The following is a 12,561-nucleotide window of genomic DNA, read 5'->3' as shown; positions in this document are numbered from 1 at the left end:
CCTGATTTCCATCGCTCCACCATTGGCGGCCGTGCCTTCAGCTGCCCGGGCCCTAAGCTCTGGAATTCCCCTATGAGTCACTCTGCTCCTCCCTTCCAAATTCAGGAAGTAAAAGCACATCGAAAGTCAACATTGACGATCAAGGCGTCCAAACTTGTTGCACTTTTACATCCTTTTACTAATTGTAGTAAATTCTATTTGATAAATAATTGTATTCCCTCGAGTATAGAAGATTAAGGGGTGATCTAATTGAGGTGTTTAAGATGATTAAAGGTGTTGATAGGGTAGAGAGAGAGAAACAAATTTTCTCTGGTGGGGAGTCCAGAACAAGGGGGCACAGCCTTGAAATTAGAGTTCGGCCGTTCGGAGATGATGTCAGGAAGCACTTCCTCACACAAAGGCAATGACTGTCTCCAACAAGAGTGAGTCCAACCACCTCCCCTCTCTACCTCTCTCTCCTCCTATAAGACTCGCCTTAAAACCCACCTCTTTGACCGAGCTCTCGGTCTCCCCTCCTCCTTTGGCTCGGCGTCTGTTCACACTTACACGCTCTGCGACATGCCTGGGGACGTTATTCCGCGTTAAAGGCACGATATAATAAATGGAACTTATTATTGATGATCCGCCAAGTTGAGAGTTTCTGTGCTGTACCATTCTACGGCTCTGTGAATTCCCCCTTAATCCGCCCCTGAAGGTGTGTGAGACCCCACATTGTGTCACCGGCCTGTGTATCAGCTGCCGTTCTCCATACTATCAGGCGATGACCTTTGTGAAACTGGGCGAAACTGCTCGTCAAAGAAGTGTGTGCAGAATTCCCGATGTCCCGTGTGTGTGTGTGCGTGTGTGTGTGTGTGTGTGTGTGTGTGTGTGTGCGTGTGTGTGTGTGTGTGTGTGGTGTTCAGGAATTTTTAAACAGCTAAACTCAGGTGAAGGACTTTTGTGACGTTTTGTGGGCATCTTATTGTGACACAACCCAATTCATAGAATCATACAGCACAGAAGGAGGCCGTTCGGCCCATCGTGCCTGTGCCGGCTCTTTGAAAGAGCTGTCCAATTAGTCCCACTCCCCGCTGCTCTTTCCCCACAGCCCTGCAAATTTTTCCTTTTCAAGTATTTATCCAATTGGAAGATATTTATTGAATCTGCTTCCACCGCCCTTTCAGGCAGCGCATTCCAGATCAGAACAACTCGCTGCGTAAAAATAAATTCTCCTCATCTCCCCTCTGGCTTTCTTACGAAATCTGTGTCCTCTGGTTACCGACCCTCCTGCCACTGGAAACACTTTCTCTCTATTTACTCTATCAAAACCCCTGATATTTTGATCACCTCTATTAAATCTCCCCTTAACCTGTAATAGATATGACTCCTCTTCATAGGGTTGTAAAATTGAAGCTGATCAAACTAATGAAGGCATAGTGGTCTTAATGGGGGACTTTAACCTTCACATAGATTGGGAAAAGCAGACTAGCAACTGTCAGAAAGGTAGTGAATTTCTTGAGTGTGTCCGGGATAGTTTTCCACAGCAGTATGTCCCAGAGGCAACAAGGGGGCAAGCCATACCAGATTTAGTAATGAGTAATGAACCAGATTTAGTTAACGGCTTAACTGTGCGTGAACATCTATCCAATAGTGATCATAACATGATCGAGTTCAAGGTCGTGTTTGAAAGGGAAAAAAGTGAATCAGCTGCTAAGATTCTAGATTTGGGCAAGGCCGACTTCAATGGGATGAGACAGAGACTGTCCACAGTAAACTGGGCAAATCTGTTAATGGGTAAAACGACTGATGATCAGTGGGAAATGTTTAAAGAAACATTTAACGCGATACAGAATCGGTTTATACCCGAGGGGCAAGAACTCTACTTGCCAAAAAAAAACAGCCATGGACAACTAAAGAGGTAAGAGACAGTATAAGACATAAGGAAAGGACATACAAAAAGGCAAAAAATGGCACAGATCCTGGTGAATGGGAAAGATACAAAGATCAACAAAGGGTCACAAAAAGAGAGTATGAAAAGAAACTCGCAAGGGATATCAAAACCAATACGAAGAACTTTTATAGTTATATTAGGAAAAAGAGGGTGGTCAGGAGCAGTGTTGGCCCCTTAAAAACTGAAAGTGGGGATATTGTCATTGACAATGGGGAAATGGCAGACATGTTGAACGATTACTTTGGATCAAAAAAGGATAGAACAGGGTACTTTCTAAATGGTAAAAAGTTAAAAACAGTGGATGTCCAAAGGGACTTAGGGGTTCAGGTACATAGATCATTGAAGTGTCATGAACAGGTGCAGAAAATAATCAAGAAGGCTAATGGAATGCTGGCCTTTATATCTCGAGGACTGGAGTACAAGGGGGCAGAAGTTATGCTGCAGCTATACAAAACCCTGGTTAGACCACACCTGGAGTACTGTGAGCAGTTCTGGGCACCGCACCTTCGGAAGGACATATTGGCCTTGGAGGGAGTGCAACGTAGGTTTACTAGAATGATTCCTGGACTTCAAGGGTTAAGTTACGAGGAGAGATTACACAAATTGGGGTTTTATTCTCTGGAGTTTAGAAGGTTAAGCGGTGATCTGATCGAAGTTTATAAGATATTAAGGGGAACAGATAGGGTGGATAGAGAGAAACTATTTCCGCTGGTTGGGGATTCTAGGAGTAGGGGGCACAGTCTAAAAATTAGAGCCAGACCTTTCAGGAGCGAGATTAGAAAACATTTCTACACACAAAGGGTGGTAGAAGTTTGGAACTCTCTTCCGCAAACGGCAATTGATACTAGCTCAATTGCTAAATTTAAATCTGAGATAGATAGCTTTTTGGCAACCAAAGGTATTAAGGGATATGGGCCAAAGGCAGGTATATGGAGTTAGATCACAGATCAGCCATGATCTTATCAAATGGCGGAGCAGGCACGAGGGGCCGAATGGCCTACTCCTGTTCCTATGTTCCTATTCAAAATCATGAAGGGTCTGGACAGAGTAGATAGAGAGAAACTGTTCCCATTGCCGGAAGGGTCAAAAACCAGAGGACATAGATTTAAGGTGATTGGTAAAAGAACCAAAGGCCACATGAGGAAAAACTTTTTTACACAGCGAGTGGTTAGGATCTGGAATGCACTGCCCGAGGGGGTGGTGGAGGCAGATTCAATAATGGCCTTCAAAAGGGAACTGGATAAGCACTTGAATGGAATAAATTTGCAGGGCTACGGGGATAGGGCGGGGGAGTGGGACTAACTGGATTGCCCTTGCAGAGATCCAGCACAGACTCGATGGGCCGAATGGCCTCCTTCTGTCCCGTAACCTCTCTATGATTCTAGGTGCAGGATAACACTAGGATGATACTCGAATTACACCAGGATAACACCAGGAACAGGATAACACCAAGATACATTAGGATAAACACCAGGAACGAGCTCACTGCTATCACAAACCGACGGTCTTTTTGCGGCAGACCCAGAACTCAGAGAGAGCTAAGTGCTCCTACCGCCATTGTCTCCGTACGGGCCGTAGCTGCGATTCGAGTTCTGATTGGCCAGCTTCTTGAATTCCGTTAGCTCGGCGTGATCCTTCTCGTACATTCTCTTCAAGTTCTCCACGTACTGCATCATGACCTCAGTGGCCTTGGACATCCGTCTCTCCTGCAAACACGTAACGCACCCCCAGATTATCCAAGGGCGCACATCAAAAAACTCCACGCAAAGGGACATTGAGAGATTAAGTGAGTGGGCAAAAAACTGCGACGGATGGAGCCCAGTGCGGGCTCCACTTTGGACCTAAGAAAGATCGATCAGGGTATTTTCTAAATGGTGAGAAACTGGGAGCTGTGGAGGAGCAGAGAGATTTAGGGGTCCAAGTATAGAAATCATTAAAAGTTAGTGGACAGGTGCACAAAATAATTAAAAAGGCTAATGGAATGCTGGTCTTTATTTTAAGGGGGGGCCGGAATACAACGGGGTGGACGTTATCCTTCAGTTGTACAGAGCTCTGGTTAGACCCCATTTGGAGTATTGTGTTCACTTCTGGGCACCGCACCTCAGGAAGGATATATTCCTCTCCCTCATTTTCCCTGCCCTCGGTCTCCTCTCCCTCAGTTTCCCCTCTTTCCCCAACCTTGGTGTCCTCTCCCTCAGTTTCCCCAATCTTGGTTTCCCCTCCCTCATTTTCCCCGCCCTCGGTCTCCCTGCCCTCGGTTTCTCCTCCCTCGGTGTCCCCTCTGAAGTGGCCCAGCAAATCCTTCAGTTGTATCAAAAAACACTTTTGGAGGAGAAGGCCCACCACCACCTTCTCAGGGTAAAAATTGCCGGCCAACCAGGGAACAGGTTATTTCAGATCTTGCCTTGTGTAATGAGATAGGGTCAATCAGTAATCTCACACTAAAAGATCCTCTGGGGAAGAGTGATCATAATATGATAGAATTTCACATTGAGTTTGAGAGTGACGTACTTAAGTCAGAAACTAGAGTCTTAAACTTCAATAAAGCCAATTACATAGGTAAGAGGGGCGAGTTGGCTGAGGTAAATTGGGAAATTAGATTAAAGGGTATGATGATTGATAAACATGGCAAACATTTAAAGAAATATTTCAATATTCTAAACAAATACACATTCCATTGAGAAATAAAAACTCCACAGGAAAGGTGATCCACTCGGAGCTAACTAAAGAAGTTAAGGAGAGTATTAGATTAAAAGAAGAGGCCTATAATGTTGCCAAGAGGAGTCGTAAGCCTGAGGATTGGGAGAGTTTTCGAAACCAGCAAAGGATGACCAAAAAATTGATGAAAATAGGATATGAAAGTAAACTAGCGAGAAATATAAAAACAAACTGTAAGAGCTTCTACAAGTATGTAAAAAGGAAGAGAGCAGCAAAAGTAAACGTCGGTCCCTTAGAGGCTGAGACAGGAGAAATTATAATGGGGAATAAGGAAATGGCAGATGAGTTAAACAAGTATTTTGTATCCGTCTTCACAGTAGAAGATACAAAAAACATATCGGAAATAGTGGGGAACCAAGGGTCCAATGAGAGTGAGGAACTTAAAGTAATTAATATCAGTAGAGAAAAAGTACTGGAGAAACTAATGGGACTAAAAGCCGATAAATCCCCTGGACCTGATGGCCTAAATCCCAGGGTTCTAAAAGAGGTGGCTGCAGAGATAGTGGATGCATTGGTTGTGATCTTCCAAAATTCTCTAGATTCCAGAACGGTCCCAGTGGATTGGAAGGCAGCAAATGTAACCCCGCTATTCAAGAAGGGAGGGAGAGAGAAAACAGGGAACTACAGGCCAGTTAGCCTGACATCGGTCATTGGGAAAATGCTGGAATCCATTATTAAGGAAGTGGTAACAGGTCATTTAGAAAATTATAATATGATTAGGCAGAGTCAACATGGTTTTATGAAAGGGAAATCGTGTTTGACAAATTTATTAGAGTTTTTTGAGGATGTAACTAGCAGGGTGGATAAAGGGGACCCAGTGGATGTCGTATATTTGGATTTTCAAAAGGCATTCGATAAGGTGCCACATAAAAGGTTGTTACACAAGATAAGGGCTCATGGGGTTGGGAGTAACATATTATCATGGATAGAGGATTGGTGAACCGGCAGAAAACAGGGAGTAGGGATAAACGGGTCATTCTCAGGTTGGCAGGCTGTAACTAGTGGGGTACCACAAGGATCAGTGCTCGGGCCTCAGCTATTTACAATCTATATTAATGACTTAGATGCAGGGACCGAGTGTAATGGATCCAAGTTTGCTGATGATACAAAGCAAGGTGGGAAAGTAAGCCGTGAGGAGGACACAAAGAGTCTGCAAAGTGATATAGACAGGTTAAGTGAGTGGGCAAGAAGGTGGCAGATGGAGTATAATATGGGGAAATGGGAGGTTATTCACTTTGGTAGGAAGAATAGAAAAACAGAATATTTTTTAAACGGTGAGAAACTATTAAATGTTGGTGTTCAGAGAGATTTGGGTGTCCTCATACAAGAAACACAAAAAGTTAACATGCAGGTACAGCGAGCAATTAGGAAAGGGGTTAGAGTACACGAGGAAGGAAGTCTTACTAAGTTGTACAGGGCATTGGAGAGACCACACCTGGAGTACTGTGTACAGTTTTGGTCTCATTATCTAAGGAAGGATATACTTGTCTTGGAGGCGGTGCAACGAAGGTTCACTAGATTAATTCCTGGGATGAGATTGTTGTCCTATGAGGAGAGATTGAGTAGAATGGGCCGATACTCTCTGGAGTTTAGAAGAATGAGAGGTGATCTCATTGAAACATATCAGACTCTGAGGGGGGCTTGACAGGGTAGATGCTGAGAGATTGTTTCCCCTGGCTGGAGAGTCTAGAACTAGGGGGTATAGTCTCAGGGTAAGGGGTCGGCCTTTTAAGATTGAGATGAGGAAGAATTTCTTCATGCAGAGGGTTTGTAAATCTTTGGAATTCTCTACCCCAGAGGGCTGTGGATGCTGAGTCGTTGAATATATTCAAGGCTGAGATTGATAGATTTTTGGACTCTTGGGGAATCAAGGGATCTGGGGATCGGGCGGGAAAGTGGAGTTGAGGTCGAAGATCAGCCATGATCTGACTGAATGGTGGAGCAGGCTCGAGGGGCCATATGGCCTACTCCTGCTCCTTGTTCTTATGTTCTTATGTTGAGAAAGCAGTTGAAAAAGCAGACGGGATCCTGGGCTTTATAAATAGAAGCTTAGAGTACAAAAGCAAGGAAGTCATGTTGAACCTTTATAAAACACTGGTTCGGCCACAACTGGAGTACTGTGTCCAGTTCTGGGCACCGCACTTTAGGAAAGATGTGAAGGCCTTAGAGAGGGTGCAGAAGAGATTTACTAGAATTATTCCAGGGATGAGGGACTTTAGTTACCTGGATAGACTGGAGAAGCTGGGATTGTTCTCCTTGGAACAGAGAAGGTTGAGAGGAGATTTGATCGAGGTATTCAAAATCATGAAGGGTCTGGACAGAGTAGATAGAGAGAAACTGTTCCCATTGGCGGAAGGGTCAAGAACCAGAGGACATAGATTTAAGGTGATTGGCAAAAGAACCAAAGGTGACTTGAGGAAAAACTTTTTTACACAGCGAGTGGTTAGGATCTGGAATGCACTGCCCGAAGGGGTGGTGGAGGCAGATTCAATCATGGCCTTCAAAAGGGAACTGGATAAGTACTTGAAAGGAAAATATTTGCAGGGCTACGGGGAAAGGGCGGGGGGAGGTGGGACTAGCTGGATTGCTCTTGCACAGAGCCGGCACAGACTCGATGGGCCGCATGGCCTCCTTCCGTGTTGTAACCTTTCTATGATTCTATGTTCTTATGCCAGCGATGCTCACATCCAGAGAACGAATAATAAAATTGGAGCTGATTTCATTGGAAAAGTAAAGACCTGGATTTATCCCAGTCAGGAACTGGTCCAGCTCCCTCTCGAAGGCAGGGAGTCAGCTCCCCCCACACCAGCCGGCAACACATTCCGGAGACTCACTACTCTCTGGGAAAAGAGGAACCGCCCAACACCCAGTCTATTCCCACTCTTCCATAGCTTAAACTCGTGTTCCCCGGTCCACCCCAATTTATTAAACTGGAATCGTCTCTCAACAAGGACACTGTCCAACTGAAATGGGCCAATCAGATGTCGTTCTGGAGGGAGAAGGGATCGAGGGATATGGTGGGAAGGAGGTGCTTGTTTGGCCTAAATTCTCACAGTTGCTCAGCCAGCGCTCACCTGTCGAACGGCTCCCACCATCTCAGCGCGGCCAGAGAGTCTGGTCGCCAAGCGTTGCAGCACGGCAATGGTCTCCAGGAGCCTCTGGTGGGCATCTCGATGGTCAGAGTGCACCCAGAGTGAGGTCGAGGTCTGGTGGTTAAATGGGATTCAAAGGTTAGGAGTTAGCTCCACTAATCTGTACAGTTTTCCCAACGCGCTGAACATTAAAATTCCTTCCCCCCCAGCCGCGGAAACCATACCTCATGTTTTGTCTGATTTACGCTCCTGTGATAAGAACATAAGAAATAGGAGCAGGAGTAGGCCAATCGGCCCCTCGAGCCTGCTCCGCCATTCAATAAGATCATGGCTGATCTGATCCTAACCTCAAATCTAAATTCATGTCCAATTTCCTGCCCGCTCCCCGTAACCCCTAATTCCCTTTACTTCCAGGAAACTGTCTATTTCTGTTATAAATTTATTTAATGATGTAGCTTCCACAGCTTCCTGGGGCAGCAAATTCCACAGACCTACTACCCTCTGAGTGAAGAAGTTTCTCCTCATCTCAGTTTTGAAAGAGCAGCCCCTTATTCTAAGATTACGCCCCCTAGTTCTAGTTTCACCCATCCTTGGGAACATCCTTACCGCATCCACCCGATCAAGCCCCTTCACAATCTTATATGTTTCAATAAGATCGCCTCTCATTCTTCTGAACTCCAATGAGTAGAGTCCCAATCTACTCAACCTCTCCTCATATGTCCGCCCCCTCATCCCCGGGATTAACCGAGTGAACCTTCTTTGTACTGCCTCGAGAGCAAGTATGTCTTTTCTTAAGTATGGAGACCAAAACTGTATGCAGTATTCCAGGTGCGGTCTCACCAATACCTTATATAACTGCAGCAATACCTCCCTGTTTTTATATTCTATCCCCCTATAGCCTTGGGAAGTTAAAGGTGCTAAATAAATGCAAGTTTGTTGTATCTCACTCGGAATCGATTCATTGGATCCATATTACAGGAGTGTACATTGGCTCCCGATAATGATAGCTGCCATCCCTCGCTGTCATATCCTGGGATGACATTTATCCCTAAAGCCAACTCCTAAAACCAGATAATCCGGTCATTTATCTCATTGCTGTTTGTGGGATCTTGCTGTGTGGAAATTGGCTGCCGGGTTTCCCTCCATTACAACAGTGACCACATTTCAAAGGTACTTCATTGGCTGTAAAGCGCTTTGGAACGTCATAGAGTCATAGAGTCATACAGCACGGATAGAGGCCCTTCGGCCCATCGTGTCCGCGCCGGCCATCAGCCCTGTCTACTCTAATCCCATATTCCAGCATTTGGTCCGTAGCCTTGTATGCTATGGCATTTCAAGTGCTCATCCAAATGCTTCTTGAATGTTGTGAGGGTTCCTGCCTCCACAACCCTTTCAGGCAGTGAGTTCCAGACTCCAACCACCCTCTGGGTGAAAAAGTTCTTTCTCAAATCCCCTCTAAACCTCCCGCCTTTTACCTTGAATCTATGTCCCCTTGTTATAGAACCCTCAACGAAGGGAAAAAGCTCCTTAGTATCCATCCTATCTGTGCCCCTCATAATTTTGTACACCTCAATCATGTCCCCCCTCAGCCTCCTCTGCTCCAAGGAAAACAAACCCAATCTTCCCAGTCCTGAGGTTGTCAAAGGCCCTGGAGAGATGGAAGTCTGAGTCTCTAACAAGAAGTAATCAGACCCCGGTGATCGTAGAGCTGTGAGCTCCCACTTCAGTAAAAGGGGAAAAGTTTGTCGGTTTTTTTTATTATTCTGTACCACGTACAAAAGATATTTCAGCCTGGCCTTTCCGATTGGCCTTTTTCTGACACTGGTAGCGACGCTTTGAACATGTCGGTATCGCCGTCAATGGGAGAACTCGGACTCGCTCTGTGACAGCTCTCTGGGAAAGACGCAGCCTGTAAGATGGAGGGCGCTGACCGTCTGCCAATCAGCGATGTCGCTACGCTCCGGATCGGTGCGTGTGAATGTTGAGTTGGGATAGGATCGGACTGGGCTGCGATGCTCCCTCTTCCCGGTTTGTTACCGCCTTGCTGTTTGTGGGATCTTGCTGTGCGCAAACCGGCTCGCCGTGTTTCCCCGCCATTACAACAGTGGCCACATCTCAAAAAAGTACTTCATTGGCTGTGACGCTTTCCTCCAATTCCGGCCTCTTACGCATCCTCCACTCCCATCGCTCCACCATTGGCGGCCGTGCCTTCAGCTACCTCGACCCTAAGCTCTGGAATCCCCTCCCTAAACCTCTCCGCCTCTCTCTCCTCCTTTAAGACGCTCCTTAAAACCTACCTCTTCGACCGAGCTTTTGGTCACCTGTCCCTAATATCTCCTTATGTGGCTCGGTGTCAAATTTTTGTTTGATGATCGCTCCTGTGAAGCGCCTTGGGGGCGTTTCACCACGTTAAAGGCGCTATATAAATGCAGGCTGTGTAATATTTTGCCAACTCTCCTTGTCCGGACTCCCACACAAAGGCTGACCACTGGGGAGCGCACTGAGGTTGCTGGTCGAATCGGACCCCTAAGAGAGACTGTGATACAAAAACACGACAGGGGTCATTTTAATCTAACCTGCCCCACGGGGGGGGGGAACGGGACGGGTTTGGGTCTGCCGGCTGAGTTCAATGGGACGTAAAATCGGAACGGGCGTTCGACCGGGCGGGTTAGGTTAAGGTGATTCCCCCCCGATGAGTGCGGGAGGGCCGATATTAGTGGGTCCATCCTGGGCAACAAACCTCACCTTCATCTCAGCTTTGAAATTTTCCAGCTCCTTTTCCGTGTTGTCCTCGGCCAGGTTCCTCTCCCTCTCTGCCAGGCCCAGCCTGGTTTCCAGTGTGTAGCTGTCATTTTTAAATGCCAGGGACAGCTGTATAAACGTGTTCTGTAGGGAGACAAATAAGACTGGGGAAATGAGACGACCCCTCCCACACACACACACACACACACACAGGCGAGTCACGGCAGCAGTGATGCCGTACAGAGAGTGCCCCTCCTCGCCGTGTGAGTTATATCCCCGCTGTTATCATAGAATCTTACAGCACAGGCCGTTCGGCCCATCGTGCCTGTGCCGGCTCTTTGAAAGAGCTGTCCAATTAGTCCCACTCTCCCCCCCTGCTCTTTCCCCCGCAAGCCCTGTAATTTTTTCCTTTTCAAGTATTTATCCAATTCCCTTTTGAAAGTTATTATTGAATCTGCTTCCACCGCCCTTTCAGGCAGCGCGTTCCAGGTCAGAACAACTCTCCGCGTAAAAATATTTCTCCTCATCTCCCCCTCTGGTTCTTTTGCCAATTATCTTAAATCTGTGTCCTCTGGTTACTGACCCTCCTGCCACTGGAAACAGTTTCTCCTTATTTACTCTATCAAAACCCTTCATGATTTTGAATACCTCTATCAAATCTCCCCTTAACCTTCTCTGCTCTAAGGAGAACAATCCCAGCTTCTCCAGTCTCTCCACATAACTGAGGTCCCTCATCCCTGGAACCATTCTAGTAAATCTCCTCTGCACCCTCTCCAAGGCCTTGACATCTTTCCTAAAGTGCGGTGCCCAGAATTGGACACAACACTCCAGCTGAGGCCCAACCAGTGATTTATAAAGGTTTAGCATAACTTCCTTGCTTTTGTACTCTATGCCTCTATTAATGAAGCCAAGAATTCTGTATGTCTTTTTTAAACAGCCTTCTCAACTTGTCCTGCCACCTTCAAAGATTTGTGTACGTGCACCCCCAGGTCTCTTTGTTCCTGCAACTCCCTTTTAAAATTGTGCCATTTAGTTTCTGTGAAGCGTCTTGGGACATCTTTTCTAGGTTTAAAGGCGCTATATAAATGCAAACTGCCTTTACAGTTGTTATCCTGGAGTAGCCCCTTAATGTGGCAATCGGACTTTTGATCCTGCACTTCAGGGGCCTCCTCCGGGAGTGTTGTAAAGGATGAGATTAAATAGACTGCTCATCTTAGAACTGGATTTGTTTGGACTGTTGGAGCATAGCTCTGAGATTGGGAGACATGTTTAGCAGTGAGAGGCGGCCAGTTATTTCTGATGTTAAGAATGTGCCCTTTGGCCTTCATACAGAAAGAAACGTCATAAATACCCACATGGGGCTTTGAAATGGCCTTTGACGGAAGTCTTGTTGCATTTATACTCGAGCGGTTTACATTTTCAATGGGAAGAGGATGTTTTAATGGAGCTAAGCCCGAGTACAGTTCAAACCACGGTTGGCATGGAAACAGAAGACACCCACCTCAATTTCCTTCTCTGTCAGAGGAGGCAAACTGAAAAAATAAAGAGAAATTGTAAGTTACATAGAAGTGCATAGAATTTACAGCACAGAAACAGGCCATTCGGCCCAACTGGTCTATCCCGGTGTTTATGCTCCACACGAGCCTCCTCCCTCCCTACTTCATCTCACCCTATCAACATATCCTTCTATTCCTTTCTCCCTCATGTGTTTATCCAGCTTCCCCTTAAATGTATCGATGCTATTCGCCTCAACTACTTCATCCATTTTTTTTTTATTCGTTCATGGGATGTGGGCGTCGCTGGCGAGGCCGGCATTTATTGCCCATCCTTAATTGCCCCTTGAGAAGGTGGTGGTGAGCCGCCTTCTTGAACCGCTGCAGTCCGTGTGGTGACGGTTCTCCCACAGTGCTGTTAGGAAGGGAGTTCCAGGATTTTGACCCAGCGACGATGAAGGAACGGCCGATATATTTCCAAGTCGGGATGGTGTGTGACTTGGAGGGGAACGTGCAGGTGGTGTTGTTCCCATGTGCCTGCTGCCCTTGTCCTTCTAGGTGGTAGAGGTCGTGGGTTTGGGAGGTG

At 46.4% G+C, this 12,561-nt stretch overlaps 1 protein-coding gene across 1 annotated transcript in view; it reads right to left on the bottom strand.

Annotated features, from left to right (window-relative positions):
• The window catches only part of mrvi1 (murine retrovirus integration site 1 homolog), a 191,478-nt gene that overhangs the window by 39,393 nt on the left and 139,524 nt on the right, over window positions 1–12,561 (bottom strand). The window contains exons 15-18 of the mRNA XM_067993604.1: window positions 11,984–12,014; window positions 10,486–10,626; window positions 7,723–7,854; window positions 3,483–3,636 (exon numbers count right to left, since the gene is read on the bottom strand). Coding sequence (XP_067849705.1) covers window positions 3,483–3,636; window positions 7,723–7,854; window positions 10,486–10,626; window positions 11,984–12,014 — 458 coding nt within the window. The remainder of the gene's footprint in view (window positions 1–3,482; window positions 3,637–7,722; window positions 7,855–10,485; window positions 10,627–11,983; window positions 12,015–12,561) is intronic.

The sequence above is a fragment of the Heptranchias perlo genome, chromosome 12 (genome assembly GCF_035084215.1).
Source record: "Heptranchias perlo isolate sHepPer1 chromosome 12, sHepPer1.hap1, whole genome shotgun sequence".
NCBI classification, from domain to species: Eukaryota; Metazoa; Chordata; class Chondrichthyes; order Hexanchiformes; family Hexanchidae; genus Heptranchias; species Heptranchias perlo.
The sequence above is the reverse complement of the archived record's forward strand: the minus strand, read 5'-3'. Positions and strand labels throughout refer to the sequence as shown.